The sequence below is a fragment of the Hoplias malabaricus genome, chromosome 7, assembly GCF_029633855.1.
Source record: "Hoplias malabaricus isolate fHopMal1 chromosome 7, fHopMal1.hap1, whole genome shotgun sequence".
Classification (NCBI taxonomy): Eukaryota; Metazoa; Chordata; class Actinopteri; order Characiformes; family Erythrinidae; genus Hoplias; species Hoplias malabaricus.
The window spans coordinates 38,011,714-38,033,883 of NC_089806.1; the positions used below are offsets into that span (position 1 = coordinate 38,011,714).

At 42.0% G+C, this 22,170-nt stretch overlaps 1 protein-coding gene across 3 annotated transcripts in view; it reads left to right on the forward strand.

The window, feature by feature from the left end:
• LOC136702665 (capping protein, Arp2/3 and myosin-I linker protein 3-like) overlaps positions 1-22,170 on the forward strand; it is an 83,313-nt gene that overhangs the window by 31,560 nt on the left and 29,583 nt on the right. For all 3 annotated transcript variants that reach the window (XM_066677815.1, XM_066677814.1, XM_066677816.1), the window contains exons 13-25: positions 1,338-1,447; positions 1,616-1,693; positions 3,041-3,117; positions 3,523-3,627; positions 5,129-5,198; positions 6,188-6,269; positions 9,088-9,184; positions 13,177-13,231; positions 15,241-15,413; positions 16,473-16,541; positions 17,427-17,520; positions 18,503-18,601; positions 20,061-20,180. In XM_066677815.1, coding sequence (XP_066533912.1) covers positions 1,338-1,447; positions 1,616-1,693; positions 3,041-3,117; positions 3,523-3,627; positions 5,129-5,198; positions 6,188-6,269; positions 9,088-9,184; positions 13,177-13,231; positions 15,241-15,413; positions 16,473-16,541; positions 17,427-17,520; positions 18,503-18,601; positions 20,061-20,180 — 1,229 coding nt within the window. The remainder of the gene's footprint in view (positions 1-1,337; positions 1,448-1,615; positions 1,694-3,040; positions 3,118-3,522; positions 3,628-5,128; positions 5,199-6,187; positions 6,270-9,087; positions 9,185-13,176; positions 13,232-15,240; positions 15,414-16,472; positions 16,542-17,426; positions 17,521-18,502; positions 18,602-20,060; positions 20,181-22,170) is intronic.

The following is a 22,170-nucleotide window of genomic DNA, read 5'->3' on the forward strand; positions in this document are numbered from 1 at the left end:
TTGGTAACGGCCAGTCCATTTTCTTTCCATCAGCTTCTTCCTGCCTCTCTTTACTCTTCCTTACTTTCACTAATTTGTTTTTTTTTCTTGCTCTTCCGAGCCTCCATCTCTCAGACGCTCTTTTAAAGCAAATGCTCCATTTGTACCATCTTTAGAAAAACATATTTCTGTAGATCAAACATATCCATAGTTTAGAGGAAGCTAATTTAATGCAGCATTAAGGCAAAGACTGATACAGACGAGTTCGGAAATGACTTCAGAGCCCATCAATGGTGGGCAATAAGAGAATGTGCTTCTCTACTCTCACTGTTGATTTGTTTCTATCTCCAGACCCACTATATAAAATAAAGGGTAATGGGTTCAAATTAAAATGAAGGGGGATTGGGATGTGGAAAAAAAAAATATTTTCTCATTTTTTTGTTGATGTATGTGTCAGGAATGCGAAGGGCGGACTGATGGAGGCGGACGCACACACTAAACACAGTGAACTTTATTAACGCGAACTATAACAAACAGAGACAGACTGACTTAGGTAAAAACAAAACTAGAAACAGAGGGAAAAGACAAGGAAACAATCCAAAACGAGGAATAACAGAAACAGACAGACTTGCAACAATGACGGTGGGAAGGAAACGGTGACAATAGTGAAAACGTCAAGAAAAATTAATCAAAGACAGACAGACTTGGGAACCATGAAACTAAACAATGCAAAACAAAGAAACAACACGACATGACTTGGAAAGACAACGAAACGACTTTACTAGGAAGGTAACAACACAAATGACCGATACACAGAAGAGACACCAGGGAGCTTAAATACATGAATAGACGAGACACACCTGAAACAGATAACGAGGACGGCAGAACAAAGGCGGGACAAGGGCGGAGACATGGACAACAACACACAGAGCCATGTGCTAAGAGAGCACATGGCAGGGAAAACAGACATGACGGGACAAGGGCGTGACAGTATGATTTGATTTTTCGTCATAAATTGTAATGACCACCTGTTCTTTACACTGAATATATCACATTATTCCCGTTTTTTAAGAATTCATTTGTACTACTGAGATACTTAGTGTGGTTTGGACTGGACACATTCTTTCATCTTGCATTGCCAAGGGTTACTTAAAGAGATATTTAGCCCTTCAGTATAGGAATGTGGAGCAGGGGGAATGCTTTGTTCCAATATCCAGTGTAAAGCCTAGGAGAGCTGCGGCTGTTAGTGCAGCAAAAGGGAAGAAATTTCCTACTTCAACCAGCAATTTAGGGCAGGGGATGTTTTTTGTCTAACGGGTTTGTTTCTCTCTCTCTCTCTCTCTCTCTCTCTCTTTCAGGCGTGGTGTCTCTCTCCCAGGCTCTTTGCTCCAATGATGATTACTCAAACTCGCTCCTGCATCTGGACCTGAGCAAAAACCCTGGGATACTGTCAGGAGAGGATGCAACGGTCAGAACCACACACTCAAGTGCTGTCCATCAAATGTTTGGGGGCACCCCACATTTTTATGAATATGCTTTATTATTATTATTATTATTATTATTATTATTATTTTAAAAAAGAGTTTACATTTATGGTGAATGTTCAGTGACTCTGTTTGATTTTCTTCCTGCACAGCATCTGCACATGTTCCTGTCTCAGCCCAACTGCTTAGTGCATTTAGACCTGTCGGCTACAGACTGCTGCGTGGACTCCGTGAGTGATTTTGTTGACTTATAATTTACTTGTAGTGATAGGTATCCTAACCACACGCTTTAAAGATATTAACTAATTTACTGCAGGTTTTTAAAGGAGGGGAAATCCTTGGGGAAATCAGCTTGTTCATCAGCACATCATCAAATCATCAGCTTCACTTTGAGTAAACAGAGCAGAGCGTATTGTCAAATTATATGGACAAAATGTGTCCAATTCACACCTGAAATTGCTGTGAAAGAGTGTATAGGAATTTGTTGTACATCCCTTTCCAAGACCATGGCCATTATTATAGAGTTGCCCCCCTTGGTGCTGTCAGTTGGCCCCAGAGGTTGCCCCATAGCTCATCAAAAACCCAAATTTGTGCACAATTTTAAAAGTGTTTAAGTGTCTAAAATGTCATTGTCTTTAAGGAACACTAGGTAAGATTTAGTGATTTTGCCCCTGGACTCCACCTACAACTACTGTGTAGCTCCGTACCCTCCTCTAAAGTGTATATAAAGTGCATTTTCCGCAATGCTGAGCTCAGAGTAGCAGCACCAAAGGCTCTATTCTCCCTATTAGAGCTCAGTGAATCACTGCAAGCTAAAATTTTAAGGTAAAAATACTACATAGTGTTCCTTTAACATGACTCTAGCTCAAATCCTGAAAACACAGCCCCAGACTAATTTTCGTCCTCCATCAAACTTGGCACAGCTAGCACATTATCATCTATGAGATTACCAGATAGTGAAGCATGATTAATCACTCCAGAGAGCGTGTTTTCACACCTCCAGCCACAGTCTTTACTAAACCCCATATTAGGAAAAATAACCACATCGTATACAAGCCTCAATAGAGCAATAAAGGTTGGTCTTTAATGTATATTATTCATTTTAGATTTATTAGAGACTTCTTTGGAGCCATTTCGTTTCTGCCTCTGTGCCTCTGGGCTGCCCCCCTCAGGTTTTACATAAATTGTAGTTGTCCAGGTTTTGTAGCAGGGAAATAGAAAATAGAGGAACCCTGCTGTCCGTCAATGGCAACAAGGGTGCAGCACATGGCACGGCTAGAGCTCAAACCTCCATCTCACTTGTTGAACGAGTCTCTTCTGTGAAGCTTTTCTGGCTCTCTCTCGCTCTCTATATTTCTGACCCTTTGCTCCCTCTTTCCATGTTAAGAGCTGCTATTAAAACAAATTAACCACTGACCAGCTTTTGAAAATGTGTTTGTCATAATTTCATTATGCCAGTGAATTGTGCAACTCTCGATGGTCCACTTTCTCCTCGCTTGCACTCTGTTCTCTGTGTTACTCTTTTATTCTGAGATTAACTTCGCTCTCTCTCTGTCTCTGTCTGGTTGGAAATGAAGCTGTTTGGGGCTCTGCTCAGGGGCTGCTGTGCTGATCTCTCTTACCTCAACCTCTCCAAAAACTCCTTTTCTCACAGGTTTGATTCCTTCCACCTTTATTCTCCTGTCTTAAACTCTCTGTTCTTTCCTCTGTGTATGTGTGCACGCATGTGGGTGTGGAGCTGCACTGGGTGTGATTGGTTTTCCCAGCATTCTGTTTATTTTTAAACATAATTGTGAATCATACCAACGTCCCTAGGTGTGAGTGAATGTCTGAGTGTGTGTGTGTTGCCCTGTGAAGGAATGATTCCGGGTAGACGCCGGACCCACTGCGACCCTGATCTGGATAAGCGCTTACAGACAATGAAGGAATTACTAAACTGAAACATATCCTAAATAATCATAATCAAAACAAATCACTGTGAAGTGTGTGCATGCCATCCCTAATTATTAATCATACCTCACAAGCTCATAAACCTCTCTTTCCCTTTCTCTCTTATTAGGAAAGTGAAGGAGAGTCTACCTTTGTTTCGTCAGTTCTTCAGCTCTGCGTTCAGCCTCACTCACGTCAGTCTGGCGTCCATGAAGCTGCCCCCGGAAGCTCTCAGGTGAGTCACCCATGCTTCTTCTTGAAAGTCAGAGGTCAACTCAATATCCAGTCCATCGAGTGGCATTCTACAATGCTGTGCCGGGTAATTGCGCTCTCCCCTTCAAAAAAAAACCTATTTCAAATCGACAGCACTTGAAAGAGCACTCAGCCAGTAAAACACAGTCGGCCTCGCTCTTGACACATACAGAATTTCACACACACACACACACTTTATTACAGTGATAATAGTGTTACATTTAAATCAGCCACACTCTTCTGTAGACTTTATAACACAGCAATAAACAGCTCTACATGGGTTACATGTTGATTAAATGTAATGTAACCCCAAGCAGAATTAGCAGAGGTCCATGTACTCACAAATACTCTTGTGTAAAAATAATTTTCACTAGCATACTAAGAAAATGTTCATAAGTACATGTAAACGAGTAACTGGAACTTGTTACTGACCAACGATGCTAAATATAGTGGTAAAACAACTGAATCTATTCCTACAGAACACATATTCTAGCCCTGGTCGGGCAAACACCTGCCTCCCCCATTTCTATGGCCTTTTTGACACATGGAAACACCCCACTGGAGCAGGCCGCTCCACACAAGGGACACCTGGTACCTACACTACTAAACTCAGCTTGGCTCTACACACTTTTTGGTACTAGGTAGAAAATTTGTTTCCACCGACTAATGTGATATCTGCTGTAGCTTGGGGTTTTAGCAAACGGGTAGTTTCTGCTGGTTGTCTGCATTTTATTGTAATTGACAAGTCTCTCGGGCCAGTCAGCGCTCTGCAAGGTTTATTCGCCACGGATTAGTCTCTACTTGGGAAATCGGGAATGAGCAGGAGCCAGGTAACAGATTTACCTAATGGAAAACAAAACAAAAACAAACAAAAAAAGGCAATTAGAATTGAGTTGAGTAGAGTAGTAGAGTAGGTACCATGAAGTGGAAAAGTGCCAATAGACACTTAAAAGGGCCACAGGTTCCCAGAAGCCAATTTTGGTGCCAGTCTTCCATGGCCAGGACTTATCTGCTGTATCTGTTTGGTGACACGTGATACAAATTATCATTTTTAATACAGTAATAGTGACTTTAACCCATGAGAATGAAAATGGCCGAAACCAACTTTTAGAACAGCTTTAATGAGGGCCTCAATTTTACTTGTATATTTCTATTTGTTAAATGTGCCACAGCTGCAATGTTTTTCCTAGTATGAGTTTATCTGTGTCAATACAAAAGTGTGAAAGGAATTTCTCTCTCCTTCTCTCTCTCTCTCTCTCTCTCTCTCTCTTTTCTCTCTCTCTCTCTCTCTCTCTCTCTCTCTCTCTCGCTCTCTTTCTCTCTCTCTCTCTCTCTCTCTTTCTCTCTCTCTCTCTCTCTCTCTCTTTCTCTCTCTTTCGCTCTCTCTCTCTCTCTCTCTCTCTCTCGCTCTCTCTCTCTCTCTCTCTCTCTCTCTCTCTCTCTCTCTTTCTCTCTCTCTCTCTCTCTCTCTCTCTCTCTCAAAGGAATCTGTTCTTAGGTCTGACCAACAATCCTCATATCAATGACTTGCATCTTGACATCAGTGGCTGTGAGGTATCTCTTAGTCTGTGTTTACTTTGTGTGTGTGTGTGTGTGTGTGTGTGTGCATATGCCAATATGGCGTCCATGTACATTGACCTAGAGAGTCAAAACAGAGCTACGTTGTAGAAGTACACAACATACAAGATCATGACCACAGGCCAGAACACAGTAAACACAGCTGAATCATTGTTGTGTTCTGTTAATATTGTGTGTGAGGTTAGTTGTTCTCCCTCAGTGAAACAGTGGTCTTGTCTTTTGTTAGCTCCCTAAAAGCTCTTTTGACATTCTGGGCCTGAGTCTGTGGGAAGTAGCAGAGATAGTACTTTCCTTTAGTTATATTACCGTGTTTAGCCTTGATAATTGCCGTCTTATAAATATTGAGTTGTATAGTAATGGCCTGGAAAATATAACATCCATCTCCCCCACTGCGTCTCTGCTGTGAGGTTGCAGTTGATTAAGGTGGTCTTTTGTTGCTGTTGGGGATGCTATGGAACACATTAGCATTCACATTAAATACATCGTATGGTCATAAGGGTCCCTGTGCACTTCCAGGATGGGTTTAGCGACTGAATCAAAGTCTCCCAGATGCATTTGACCTCATCAAATCTTTATTAAGTGCAGCCCACAGTTCACTGTCCACCGCATCATCGTAGATGGATATTAAAGGAACATCATGTAGCATTTTCACCTTAAAATCACAGCTTCAATATCATTGTGATGCTCCGCAGAACTGTAACAGGGAGAATAGAGCATCTGTCCTTGCTACTCCGGGCTCAGCACTGCAGAAACTGCACTGTGTAATTTTATTTTCTGTGGCTTTTTCACCATATTGATATCTATTTTTAATTTCTGTGTATGTTTTTCCTTCATTTACTGTTTTATTTTAAGTCTTTTAACCCTTTTGATTATGTGAAAGATGGTTTAGATGAGATAATAACTAGGAGCATGTTTAACTGTATATATATATTTTGCTCTCTCACTCGTTCACTCTCCTCATATAGCTGAGATCAGCAGGAGCAGCTGTGATACAGGAACTCTTTCCCAGAGTGATGTCAATCGCTACACTGGACATCTCAGACAACGGTGAGGGAACCTCTCTAAACTCCATGAGCGCCGTAATCTACTGGGGCAGTGTTGTTTATCTCAGCTTTTTTATCTGGCCATTTCTCTTCTAAATTAGCCTGCTTTTCTCACTGGCTGTTAGTTTAAAATGACACAAATATCACAAGGGCCTAATAGTAGAGCTGTCCCACTTACAGATGATTTCGAGCCAACAGAACGGTGCGTCAGCTGGAACAGCTGCTTTTGGGATCCTTTTACTCCGAAATAAAATGCTTAATCCCTAAAGTGTAAAATGTGAGCAATAGCAGAGCAGTCCAGGAGCTCAATCAGCAGAACAAAATGATACCAGAGCCATCTGTGGGCAGAGAGTAATTAATGATCGCTTCTCTCGCTCTGTCTCTCTCTCTCTCTCTCTCTCTCTCTCTCTCTCTCTCTCTCTCTATCTATCTATCTCTCTCTCTCGCTCTATTTCTTTCTTTCTCTCTCTCTCAATATGATATAGGGTTGTGCCATATTGTACGCAACAATATCGTCATCATTTTTGAAACGATTAAAAAAAGTCAATATAGTGATATTCTAACAAGTTTACCTTATGACTAGTTTAAAATAGCCATAACATGTTATACATTCTTTACACGAGTCGTTTAGACACAGTGAAGTACAGTAGAAATTGGCTCTGATTGATTGAAATTACATTTGTAGTAAAATAAAAGTTTTTAATAAATAAAACAATTTAATACTTTTAATATATATTAGATATATTCAATATAAATAATAATAAGGGCGGCACGGTGGCGCAGCAGGTAGTGTCGCAGTCACACAGCACATTCCTGCTCCGGGTGACTGTCTGTGAGGAGTGTTGTGTGTTCTCCCTGTGTCTGCGTGGGTTTCCTCCGGGTGACTGTCTGTGAGGAGTGTGGTGTGTTCTCCCTGTGTCTGCATGAGTTTCCTCTGGGTGACTGTCTGTGAGGAGTGTGGTGTGTTCTCTCTGTGTCTGCGTGGGTTTCCTCCGAGTGACTGTCTGTGAGGAGTGTGGTGTGTTCTCCCTGTGTCTGCGTGGGTTTCCTCTGGTTGACTGTCTGTGAGGAGTGTGGTGTGTTCTCTCTGTGTCTGCGTGGGTTTCCTCCGAGTGACTGTCTGTGAGGAGTGTGGTGTGTTCTCCCTGCGTCTGCATGGGTTTCCTCCGGGTGACTGTCTGTGAGGAGTGTGGTGTGTTCTCTCTGTGTCTGCGTGGGTTTCCTCCGAGTGACTGTCTGTGAGGAGTGTGGTGTGTTCTCCCTGTGTCTGCATGGGTTTCCTCCGGGTGACTGTCTGTGAGGAGTGTGTTGTGTTCTCCCTGTGTCTGCGTGGGTTTCCTCCGGGTGCTCCGGTTTCCTCCCACAGTTCAAAAACACACATTGGTAGGTGACTCAAAAGTGTCCGTAGGTGTGAATGTGTGTGTGTGTTTGTGTTGCCCTGTGAAGGACTGGCGCCCCCTCCAGTGTGTATTCCCGCCTTGTGCCCAATGATTCCAGGAAGGCTCTGGACCCACCGTGACCCTGAACTGGATAAGGGTTACAGATGATGAATGAATGAATTAATTAATTAATTAATGAATAGTTAATAATAATATAACATTTCTTTTTTGTTGCAATAGTGTGAAATTAATAAAAAGTATTTTTCATTGTTTCGTCATATCGCCAAGGATATAATTATTGTGAAAATACATTAAAATCGTGATAATATTTTAGGGCGCTATCGCCCAGCCCTAGTATGATATTCCTCCTCTCATCTATTCACCCTGTGATTTTTACCCATGTGTGATCTGTTGACTTATGTAATGAAATGAGTATTAGATGTTCTTCTCCCAGCATGTTGAGAGGGTCCAGGTATGTTGCATTAGCATCAGCATCAGTTTGAAATCTTTCAGAAGCTGGTTTAGAAGCCAACCTTTAAATGAAGTACCAGGACGATCCAGTTTGGAGTTTGCAGAGCAGATGATTTGTTCTCGTACACGCCAGCGAACAAGATGCACTGGCACACATTATAGTCTTCAACCACATAATTGAAATGACACATGACCTGGGCTCCACAGGTTGTTTCTGTACAAAGAGACAAGACATGTACCTATAGATACTAAACAATCAGTTTATATTATATTTTAAAATATACATACATTCACAGGGCATATTTCCTGACTTCACCTGAGCTAACCTTCACCCTTCCAGTTTGGTAGCATCACGTGGTAGAGTGAGACCTAGCCACTGATGAATGCGAAGTTAAATTTAATTGCAAAAAATGGTATTTACAGTGAATTTTAAATTGTTATGAAAGTGCACCTGAGTAAAAATGAGATTCCCAATATCTGCAGCAGGGAACAAATCTTAATAAGGCATTTTTTTGCTAATTACAAAGCCCAACTGTATATATGAAGTCGTAATATTCGGATAATCTAAAATATTTAATGTGTTTTAGCCTTGGCCTGGGCCCATTTCATGCTGTGTTTATTCCCCAGTATTTTATATTCAGCAAATAAAAGTAATGTGTTCTCTGTATAATTACACAAAAATGCACTCAGAAACTGCTTTGTTACATTTGAGTCTTTCATTTACAGTCTTTTAAGCCAATATTGACATATTAACTTATGTTTTCCATGGTACAAAACCTCTATTTACTTTGTATGAAACATTAGTGGTAGATGAACCAATACAAAAGCTCAAACATTGCTAAATAAAACCTATTTACATGAACTAACATTAAAAGCTAAACATGTGATTGCTGTTTTACACTCCTGCAGGTTACTGTTTAGGACAGTGATGTTAATTGAATGAATTAAGGTGAAACTTGTGTTTGGCTGTAGGCTTTGATACAGACCTGCTGACCGTGTTCCCCGCACTGTCCAAACATCCCTCTCTCAAACACCTCCACCTGGGCAAGAACTTCAACATCAAGAGCAGGTAACATTTAGACGTTTTATTTATGCTATATATGCTGTGTATATATACTGTAGCCAATTTGTTGATGCACTGATGGCCATAATTTAGCTCAGTGATCAGTCTCTTGGCTGGATATGTTTGGGGGGTTAACAATGTTATATCTAGCAATGACACTGATGTCTGTGAAACATCTGCAACACACATGACTTTGTAATGTTAGTGTGTTGAAAATAGTTCATCATTTTAAATATATCTGGACAACATGGGTCCTGAGTTCAGAAGCTGACCATTGATTTGATGAATAGCATAGAGGGAGCTAATAAAGTGTGTACAGTCCTGTAAAGGCTGTTCTACAGTGGACCAATATGATGGGGCCTCATAAATTGGTCAGAAAATGGAAAAGTCTAATAAAATCAACAGTGAGTGTGAATTTGTGTGTGTGAGTGAGTGAGAGAGAGAGAGAGAGAGTGCGACATTTGGTCTTTGTATAGTGTCTTAATGCATCTCTTGTCTGTTCAGACCCTGAAAGCTATTCACATTCAGCCTATACATTTTGCACTTAAGCTTAATCACTTCACTAAAGCCTTTCAAATCAGCCATTAACTCACAGACCAAGAGTACATTATCAATATAGCTAAATACAATAAGCTTTATATGCATAATATCATAAGCTTTTAATGCTCAGCTCATATTCTTCAGTGTAATAAAAGCCACGGATCTTGAGATTGCCTTGGCCACACTGTAGCTGTAGGTGGGCACAGTGCCAGAAGTATAGTATCATTATATTTATATACATTTCATGACTCAGTATACAGTACCTATAATAATACTTGATTTTCTGAGGGTTAATTTGTTTGAACAGATAGAATTAACAGCATAACATGGAACGCATCGAAGCAGGATGCAGGCATGAGTGGTTTGATTTGATAACTTGTATAGCATCAAACAGAACAAAAAAAAAGATCATAAAGAAACAGGAGTTGGATTAAAACTAAGAACAAAGACATGGCTAATGCTTGCATTTACCTTGTAAGAGCTGGAAATAGCATTCCAGTTTATTCAGAAAAGCCTTTTCCCTAGGTTATCATTGTTAGAAATTCCCAATTAGCTTTGTTAGCTTGTTATCATTGTTAGCTTTTCCCAATTAGCTTTGTTAGCTTGTTATCATTGTTAGCTTTTCCCAATTAGATTTGTTAGCTTGTTATCATTGTTAGCTTTTCCCAATTAGCTTTGTTAGCTTGTTATCATTGTTAGCTTTTCCCAATTAGGTTTGTTAGCTTGTTATCATTGTTAGCTTTTCCCAATTAGCTTTGTTAGCTTGCTATCATCGTTAGCTTTTTCCAGTCAGCATTGTTTGTGATACAAGTTAATAATAGCACATTATGCGATATTTTACACATACAAACACCAGTAGTTGGACAGTACTGTGTGTACGGCTGACTTAATGGGACAAAGCTAGATTTAAGTGCTGTTAAACTGTATAGCACTACTGCTTTTACACACTGTTGATGTGCGGGAAGCCACTTTGGATTCTGAACTCTAAAAATACAACCTCGAGGCATTCCAGTTGATATATTCTACTTGGAACTTGGAAATCCCCTCATATGAGTTGAAATGGAATGCAGCGTAAGTCCTCAAAACAGAAGGCAAGAAACATGTGGGTTCACAAAACATTTTATATTTAGCTTGACTTTTACAGTAAAAACAACCCCTGGGCTTGATTTCTGGTAAAATTGATCAGGTTAACAGAGACATTCTGTTTCAGATTTAAACACTAGGCTAGAAAGCAAAGACTAACTACATTAGTACTCACAAAAAGTGAGTTCTGCACAGTGGTTTACATGCAGAGATTTTCAGAGATGCCAGTGTGATTGAGTTCATTGCTCAACAACCTGGGGAATATCTCTTTATGTTTACATTACAGATAATCACAGTTCTGCCATCTGAATGTAATGTTTATTTCATACTGTGTTCAAATTACCACAAGGATCAAACAACAGCAGTGTTCTACACAGCCCTGTTCAGAGCGACCAGTTTCAGCGCCTGTTCCATTAAATGAAAATGAGCCACATTTCAGTGCGAGTGCAACACTGATGATTGAGGAGCATATGCTCTGGATTTTAGCCATTTTCTCTCAGTTCTCTTCCTTCTGTGCTCATTTTGTGTGTTTTTACTCAGTGCTCTTATTTATCCACACTTGTTGTTTTAATTTACTCTGTCTAACGTTGTCATGGCCCTGTCACATAAATGTGGGTCCAGCGCTGTGATTGGAGAGACTCGGGGTGGGGATGGGGGGGCAGTTCTAAAATCTATGCTCTATACATAATCAGAATGACTGGTTTTATTCCTTGTTTTCTGACTTGGACAATCCAGAAAAAACTTACTGTGTGGTCTTCTTTTACAGTTTGTGGGTTTGTGGGTAGGCTCCAGATCCCCCGATTAAAATGCACACACACTAAAAAAAAGTGTTTTTTCATAATATATTCCCTTTAAAGGAAGCGAGAGAGGAAGATGTCTTGTCCTGCAGTGATCTGTGACATATCAGCTGAATGCTGATGTCTCACCACCAATGATAAAACCAGACAAAAGTACGCTGTAAAGACTGAGTGAGAGAATAGTACTGAATGAATTCACTGCTTTTGAGTGGGATGCAAAATTTCCATATGACACGGCAGTCATTTATGATTGTTTTCTCTGTAATGAAAGATTATCTGGCGGAGTTGGGAATGTAATCAGCTACAGGCATTTACATCACTATTATCCTTCTGCTTAATTGATTATTTACAGGATTACCTCATTAAGCTGGATAGAAATTGTCATTCAGTCAGAGTAGTCCATTCGAACTGAGGGGTGTACGTAGACATATTCTATTCCGATTGGGCTGTGAGTTGGATTATTAAAGCATTTTCAGGCTGCATGTAAATACAGACCATGTCAAGCAAAGGAAAAGATAGAGACGTAATGTATACACACTGAGAAGACCTGGGAACAGTTGGTCACAGTATCACGGTACACGGAGAGTTCAGAAACAGCAAGGGCTGGGTTTGTACACCAGTTCCTGCAACTACCTGCTGTGACAATTGTTAGTACTTGAATTCAGAAACCATTTCCTCATGATATTTTATACAAAACTGCAGTTAAATACAAGTTAACAATTTTTAAGTGTAAGAAAAAAGCTATGAATAACAGAAGGGGCAGCTCGGTGACGCAGCAGGTAGTGTCGCAGTCACACAGCTCCAGGAGGTTGTGGGTTCGAATCCTGCTCCGGGTGTCTGTGGTGTGGTGTGTTCTCCCTGTGTCTGTGTGGGTTTCCTCCGAGTGACTGTCTGTGAGGAGTGTGGTGTGTTCTCCCTGTGTCCTCGTGGGTTTCCTCCGGGTGCTCCGGTTTCCTCCCACAGTCCAAAAACACACGTTGGTAGGTGGATTGGCGACTCAGAAGTGCCTATAGGTGTGAGTGAATGTGTTTGAATGTGTGTGTGTGTGTGTGTGTGTTGCCCTGTGAAGGACTGGCGCCCCCTCCAGGGTGTATTCCCGCCTTGCACCCAATGATTCCAGGTAGGCTCTGGACCCACCGCAACCCTGAACTGGATAAGGGTTACAGATAATGAATGGATTGATATAACAAAACAGTTTTTAATTTATTAATTCTATACTTTCCTACTGCCAACTTGTCTCTTCCATCCTTTCAGACTTTCTATTCTATTTAGAAGTTTACAAAATGCAGACAACTTTGAACTTATATTTTTTGTTTCTTTGACGAACTGAAAGCAAGCCCTCTAAATGGAATTGAAGCTTTAATAAAGCCGAAGGGAGCACACAGTGTCTTCTAAATGTATGTCCTGTGTTGTTTTCTTCCTGATGCTGAAAAAGAACAACTTGTACTGAATGACTATTTTGGTATTAAATTATAAACATGAAAGCGTGGCCTCTGAATTTTGCAATAATACTGTAAGAGGAAAAAGAAAATGATCCCAGTCTTATTTCGTTTTCCTCTGTCTCTCTTTTCTTTGCAGGGTACTGGATGAAATTCTGCAGAAATTAGTCCAGCTCATACAAGAGGAAGAGTGTGTATGTAGCATTGAAATTCACCTGAATCCTTTTGCACACAAACACACACACACACAACAAACACAAATGATTGCACAAAAACACAACACACAGACAAGCACACACAACGTACAAACACAACACATACACACAAACACACACACACACAACAAACACAAATGATTGCACAAACACACAACACACTAACAAACACAACGCACAAACACAACACAAACACACAACACATACACACAAACAAACACAAACACACAACACATACACACAAACAAACACACAACACATACACACAAACAAACACACAACACATACACACAAACAAACACAGCACACACAACACACTAACACACACAACACAATCACACAACACATACACACAAACAAACACAGCACACACACAAGCACACACAACACACTAACACACAACACAAACACACACACACAGACACAAACAAACACAAAAACACAACACAATAAACAAACACACACACACCACACTAACACAAACACACACAACACACAGAAACACAACACACACACAAATATACACAACACTATAGCACACACAACACACACACACACAAACACAACACACACATAACACACGAACACTGAGGTACACGCCCACACACACCCCCACACTCACAAAAAGATCTCTCTGTTCTAGTGCAGCGTGCCATATTGTGTATTGAATAATTGACAGTGTTTATAATATCATGCCAGTCAGGGAGTGAGGGAGCGTTCTCTTTGTTTTACAAGAGCTCCCATCTCCCACCTCACAGCTCCCCTTTGCTTTGTTTTCTCTCTTCAATTTTCCTTTCTTCTCTCTTTGAAGTGGAACAATATCTCTACATTAGTGTATTCACACATACACACTGTTAAAGCAGACCAAGCTTTATGACTTTTGACCTGAATTGTGGCGTCTGGGTAGATACTGCCAAGCAAGCGTTCCCATTGGTTAGGACTCCATGACCTGAACAAAGAGACGGGAGTCCAGAATTTTGTTTTGAGTTTGAAGTGTTGAAATATTATGAGAAAATAAGAAAACATGTTTCCTATTGTCCTAGGTTTCCTGGGTGTTCTAGACATGTTAGGGTCTGTGAATATGGGCCAGGGTTGTTGTTGTTATTATATTATTATTATCTATTATATTATCTATTATTGGAACCTTTATATCAACAGAGCAACGTATCAAACACAGGATGTGTTTCATTGTATTTACCTAAGTATTCTTGTATTATCTGCTTTTATTTCCTCTTTTGCCTTTATTGTCTCCACTCTTCCTCTCTCCACTCCATTTACTCATTATCTCCACTTACCTTCCATCTCTCTCTCTCTCTCTCTCTCTCTCTCTCTCTCTCTCTCTCTCTCTCCTCTCTCAGCTTTCTCTCTTTGCCTCCCAATAAAATTCAGCTCAGTTTGATTCAGTCAGTTCAATAGTGGGCAAATGCCAAAGCAATAACTCTTTCACACTCTCTATCATCCTCTCTCTCTCTCTCTCTCTCTCTCTCTCTCTCTCTCTCTCTCTCTCTCTCTCTCTCTCTCTCTCTCATCCTCTCTCTCTCTCTCTCTCTCTCTCTCTCTCTCTCTCTCTCATCCTCTCTCTCTTTCTCTCTCGCTCTCTCTTGCTCTCTCTCTCTCTCTCTCTGTCTCTTTCTCTCTCTCTCTCTCTCTCTCTTGCTCTCTCTCTGTGTCTCTCTCTCTCACTCTCTCTCTCTCTCTCTTGCTCGCTCTCTCTCTGTCTCTCTCTCTCTCTCTCTCTCTCTCTCTCTCTATCATGCTCTCACGCTCTCTGTTTTCTCATTCATCTCACCTCTCTCGATAATTTCAGTTCAGTACATTTATTTCAATTAAGTGAATCAGTTCAGTTCAATGATGCTGATTAGTGACCCTTTCTCATCTCTCTCTCTCATCTAACTCTTTCACACTCTCTCTTTCTCTCTCTCTCTCTCTCTCTCTCTCTCTCTCTCTCTCTCTCTCTCTCTCTCTCTCTCTCTCTCTCTGTTCTTCAGGTTCTTCAGTCTCTGTCTCTAGTGGACTCCCGCCTGCGTTCTCGAGGCACTGTGCTGGTGAACGCGTTGGGCAGTAACGCCTGTCTCAGGAAAGTGGACCTGAGTGGGAACAGCATGGAGGACATTGGGGCCAAGATGCTCAGCAAAGCCCTGCAGATCAACACCACACTGAGGTGAGACGGGGAGAAGAAGGAAGGGAGACAGTGAGTGAGATGGGGTGGGTGGGGTGGGCAAGAGAGTGTTAGAGAGAGAGAGAGATAAAAAGAAGGAGAGAGGGGGAATAGATGGGGATGGAGGAAAGGAGAGTGAGAAAGGCAGAGAGAAGGGAAAGAAGGGAGGAAGAGAGGGAGAGAGAGATGGCGGAGAGAAGGGTCAAAAACAGGACCCAAAAAACGTAATCTTAAAAATGTCATGGTGTGAAATCACATTTATATTTTGTCAGTTTTACATTGAAAACAGTGAAAACTCAGGCGGTACATGTCTGCTGTCTGAAGTTTGCTTCTTCGGTTTAGCGCTGGAGCTACGAGGCTGATGTAGCTAACGAGAAATGGCAGTGTAACGTGAATGAGTTTAACGATCAGATCATTCACAACACACGCCTCCAGGCATGGGAAAGAACACACATTTCTGCATAAACTCACTTCTAAAGCAATGGAAACACATAAAATCCTCATTTTTTAGACATGCGACTCATACATGAACTTAAAATATATAAGTGCAACTGAAACTCATGAACTGGACTGAAACAAATGTAGCTTGTTGAGTTTAAATCCAAATTTCAAGTGCTCAGAGTCATAATAATACAATGCCATACACATACAAGCTGCAGCAAGTAGAGATTCTGTTAGACATGTGCCTACAATACGTGTGACTACAGATTCACCCTGATTCAATGCTGTCATTCAAGGCCAAGTGTGGGCTGTAAGAGAACTGATCTGGGCCACATGTGGATCTCCTAACTGTGTTTTTAAAGGACATTTTTAGGGCAAGTTTTCACATGGCTTTTGTTCATCAAAGATTCATATGGTCTTTTAAGGCTTCAGACGTCTTGTTGCTACGACCAGCACTGTAAACAGTTCTGAGTTGATAAGTTTCTCAAGAGTTTTACAAGTTATATAACGTTGGTTATAGCTAAACAGATTAGCTTGTGAAATACGTGCAATTCCACTTCTACTACAATTACTACAGGCACATAGTGGACTTTATTCATGTTGTCCACCTCTTTCTAACAGGAGTGTGACCTGGGACCGGAATAATACCACAGCTACCGGACTTATGGATGTTGCTCGAGCTCTGGAGCAGTAAGACACACAGACACACACACACACACACACAAATATGTACCAGTTCTCAGTTCTGTAGAGGTCAGTTTTCCAGGACAATAAATTGCATAATCTCTTGCACCCATAGATAAAATGTGACAGCCCACTTTTAGCCATGGTCAGGAGTAATAAATATTATATCACATTATATCATATTTCAAACAAATTACTTTCCTGGGGACATGCAGGAAAACACAAACACAGACCCAAAAATAGTGGTCATTATGCTGGTCTCGCACATAAACCCCTGGGCCAAAGTACACTTTTGTCTCAGCAAATCTGTTGTGAGAATTAAAATAAATAAAGACAATAATGCACCAAAGGCATTTCATTTTAGTTTTCTTCTCTTCTCTTCTCTTCTCTTCTCTTCTCTTCTTTTCTTGTCTTCTCTCCTCTTCTCTTCTCTCCTCTTCTTTTCTCTTCTCTTGTCTTTTCTTGTCTCTTCTCTTCTTTTCTCTTCTCCTCTCTTCTCTTCTCCTCTCTTCTCTTTTCTTCTCCTCTCTTCTCTTTTTGTCTTGTCTTCTCTCCTCTCTTCTCCTCTCCTCTCCTCTTCTTTTCTCTTCTCTTCTCTTCTCTTCTCTTGTCTTTTCTTGTCTTCTCTCCTCTCCTCTTCTCTTCTTTTCTCTTCTCCTCTCTTCTCTTCTCTTCTCTTCTCCTCTCTTCTCTTTTCTTCTCCTCTCTTCTCTTCTTCTCTTGTCTTGTCTTGTCTTCTCTCCTCTCTTCTCCCCTCCTCTCATCTTCTCTTCTCTACTCTCCTCTTCTTTTCTCTTTTCTTCTCTTGTCTTTTCTTGTCTTGTCTTCTCTCCTCTCCTCTTCTCTTCTCTTCTCTCCTCTTCTCTTCTCTTCTCTTCTCTTCTCTTACAGTAATTTCACTCTGCAGTACATGCCCATTCCTCTGAGTGATGTCACTCAAGCTTATCGGATTTCTCCAGAAAAGACAGAGCAGGCTCTTACAAAGGTAGAGTTAATAAATCAATATCCCCTTCATGTCACCTTCCGACTTTGTCATTGTGTTGTTTTCTGCTGTTTTGTTATGTCCAAAAGTTCATAGACACCCCTATATTTTAGCCACTCTAGCCCTTTAACGTCATGCTCAACTTTTTGAAGTTGTGTAAGGACATTAAAGGGTTAAGGTGCACCCTTTTCTGCCACAGGTCTTCCATTTTGCACACAGTTGTAGTGTATAGACTGGGATGATCTAGAGCTGCTATACACAAGTCTAAGGTCATTGTGCTCAGTGCCAAGTGCTGACTAGATGTGTAGAAAGCCTCCAGGCACTGGGCAGTGGAGCTGCCTTCTCTAGAGCAAGCCTTCCCTGGAGATTAGAAGCTGTTACTGCAGCGATGAGTGCACAAGCTTCCTATTAATACTCTTCACTTCCGAAAAAATTTTTTGGAGGGGTAAGTTATTGTTGGAGACTGCAAGACTGGGAGTGGCCCTCTGCCTGAAACATCAAGCCAGGAATGACTCTGTCACCAGTGGAGAGCTAGAGGATGAGTAGCACAAACAAGGGCAGCTACATCCTGTTCATTTAAGTATAGGTTGGCTTTCAAGCAGCTCCAATATTGTCAGCTGTGTTTACTCTGAATATCCCAGGGCTCTCGATCCATAAACATTCTCACGCTCTCATGAAAATGTCATTTAACATGGTGTAGCTCATCTATTAGGCAAATGCACATAAATGAGAAAATAGCCTAACTTGTGAAATGAATAATGCATCAAGCGAGCCTTGGAAGTCTGTGAGTGAGTGTGTGTGTGTGTGTTTGACGAAAAGGCCACGGACTCACTTATTTACACCAGATCACAGAGGGGATCTGAGCTGAAGAGGCTGTTTCATCTCGACTTGGACACTGTGTTCAGATCTCAGTCATGAGCGTATGGGCTGGCAGGCGAAGAGAGCAGGGAGATTGGGTTTGATGACTTCTCTTCTGCTGTTCCAGATTCAGAGAGCTTTGCTGAGGAATAACCAGACTCAGCGGTTCTCTCAGAGACAAGCTCTCCGCCTGCACCAAGGCCTGGTCACCAGCACTGCAGAACAGGTGTGTGCCTCTCGGGGGATGGATATTTCCAACATGGCGGCAAACCAAGCATCCACGGTTTTTAAAATCCCAGTGACTCAGTGCTTTACCCTGAACATGCTGTGATTCGGCAGAGCCCCATTACGAGTAAAACATTGTCTCTTTGGAATGTTAGGAACAATGGGTATTCAAATAGACAATGCTTTACTGTAATCAGAGCTGTCAAAGCCTTCTAATAATGAATCGTGATTAATCTTATTAGCTTTTGCAGATTATCACAATTTATTGCCTCATTATTTTCCCATATTTGACAATGAAGAGAGGTTTTATAGTAAAAAGCAGTGTGTTTTGTTATAAATGTAACACAAGGTGAAATCACAATCCATTTATTTGAAATGAAAATGAATTTGCGCACATTAATGTGAATTAAGACGCTTTATTACTAATCGTTTTCGACAGTTTCTATTGTTCAAAGCATCTTGACATTTTCCACACTGTTTAAGAAGCAGCTGGCGATTTTAAAATTACGACAAAAATTAAAAATAAGAAAAAATGTTCATCTGAAAAATAAAAATCTGTGGGTTTTTTATTTTATTTTTATTTTTTTGCTTTTTCTAAATGGCATGCCATTCATATCAATGACGTAATATTTACAGACATTTTTATATACAGTGGAACCTCTACCTATGAATTTGATCCGTTCCGTGACCCGGTTCATAAGTAGAAAAGTTCGTTTCTCGAGTCAATTTTCCCCATTTAAAATAATGGAAAAGCAATTAATGCGTTCCAGCCCCCACTCCGAAAGTCACCCTTTTTGCGCTGATATATGTTTACAACACTCTCAAATTAGTAAAAAAACACATGTAGCATTACTAACAATAAAAGAGAAACACAGTGGTAACAGTGATAAAAAAGAAATAAAGTTTTAAGTGGTTACACATCGCTACCTTGAAGACGTGACGACTGGCTGGAGGAGTAACACAGGCACTGGCTGTATGACGGGAGGTGGGGGGTGGGTGGAATAACGGAGAGTAGGTGGTGAATGTGGGGAGACGAAGCGTAGATACGGCTTAACTTAGCACGAACTTCGATGTCTGCTATTTACACTAATGCTAAATTGCTAAAGCTACAATGTGCTAATCTTAAAAGCTCACTCAAGTCTGGGCGCGCTGGGAGACTCGCCTATTGGGGTCAGTGGCCATTTCCAGCCGTCGGCTCGGTGAAGGCTCGGGTTCGTTTCTACAGTCATGGTTCGTTGGTGGAGGCAAAAAAATATTCAAATGCCCAGTTCGTATCTTGGAAAGTTCGTTAGTAGAGGTCCACTGTACTTGTTAAATTTCTTGTAATGCAGTTCTTTAATAACATGTGTACTGCACTGATTCCGTATTTGACACAGTTCTATTTGACACTGTCTCTCTGTGATACTTTGTGTGCCGGCTAACTTAAAAAGTGTGTGTCTGATCCTGTGTCTCTCCCTCAGGTGATGGAGCGCTTGTGTGTGCGGGTGCAGCAGCAGGTGTGTGTTCTGCGTGGTGTGGCGGAGGTGGAGGAGCTGCAGGCAGCTAAACAGGTTCTTAAGGAAGCTCGCAACTCCCGTGCTGTGAGTACCTGGGTCTGAGCCAGGAACATGAAAGAATTAATGATCATTGCGCATAGAGTTGACACGAAACCAGAGCCTTAAGCCTCGAGTACCAGCCATTACCAATGAGATATTTCCTCTGTAAAAATGTACCAAGCTTTAAAACAAGCTATTTGAAGCACTTCAATTTAAAGCAGCAAGTCGTTTTCACCACAATAAGACAAGAACAATATTTAGGAATGTGCTTCAGAGAGTGGGTCCTGCACACAGGGGGCAAACACATTTAAAAACAAGTTTAGTACAGAATCTGTTACATCCAGGCGATGAGGTGTCAGTCTAAAGCATTACGAGAAGAAGAATCAATAGAGACTTATTACTCTGAACTCAGTTCCTGCACAGAAAGACATACACAACTAATAACAGCATGTCACAGAGTGTGACTGAGTGATATTTTGAATTGTGTTTTTTTATTCATTTGGAAATGGTTAAATTCACCATGAAATGTTTAAAAAGTTTACATTAATTCATTGTCTGTAAGCGCTTATCCAGTTCAGGGTCGCAGTGGATCCAGAGCCTACCCGGAACCATTGGGTGCAGACACAGGAAGAACACACCACACTCCTCACAGACAGTCACCCGGAGGAAACCCACGCAGACACAGAGAGAACACACCACACTCCTCACAGACAGTCACCTGGAGGAAACCCACGCAGACACAGGGAGAACACACCACACTCCTCACAGACAGTCACCCGGAGGAAACCCACGCAGACACAGAGAGAACACACCACACTCCTCACAGACAGTCACCTGGAGGAAACCCACGCAGACACAGGGAGAACACACCACACTCCTCACAGACAGTCACCCGGAGGAAACCCACGCAGACACAGAAAGAACACACCACACTCCTCACAGACAGTCACCTGGAGGAAACCCACGCAGACACAGGGAGAACACACCACACTCCTCACAGACAGTCACCCGGAGGAAACCCACGCAGACACAGGGAGAACACACCACACTCCTCACAGACAGTCACCCGGAGGAAACCCACACAGACACAAGGAGAACAAACCACACTCCTCACAGACAGTCACCCGGAGGAAACCCACGCAGACACAGGGAGAACACACCACACTCCTCACAGACAGTCACCCGGAGGAAACCCACGCAGACACAGGGAGAACACACCACACTCCTCACAGACAGTCACCCGGAGGAAACCCACGCAGACACAGGGAGAACACACCACACTCCTCACAGACAGTCACCCGGAGGAAACCCATGCAGACACAGGGAGAACACACCACACTCCTCACAGACAGTCACCCGGAGGAAACCCACGCAGACACAGGGAGAACACACCACACTCCTCACAGACAGTCACCCGGAGGAAACCCACGCAGACACAGGGAGAACACACCACACTCCTCACAGACAGTCACCCGGAGGAAACCCACACAGACACAAGGAGAACACACCACACTCCTCACAGACAGTCACCCGGAGGAAACCCACGCAGACACAGGGAGAACACACCACACTCCTCACAGACAGTCACCCGGAGGAAACCCACGCAGACACAGGGAGAACACACCACACTCCTCACAGACAGTCACCTGGAGGAAACCCACGCAGACACAGGGAGAACACACCACACTCCTCACAGACAGTCACCTGGAGGAAACCCACGCAGACACAGGGAGAACACACCACACTCCTCACAGACAGTCACCCGGAGGAAACCCACGCAGACACAGGGAGAACACACCACACTCCTCACAGACAGTCACCCGGAGGAAACCCACGCAGACACAGAGAGAACACACCACACTCCTCACAGACAGTCACCTGGAGGAAACCCACGCAGACACAGGGAGAACACACCACACTCCTCACAGACAGTCACCCGGAGGAAACCCACGCAGACACAGAGAGAACACACCACACTCCTCACAGACAGTCACCTGGAGGAAACCCACGCAGACACAGGGAGAACACACCACAC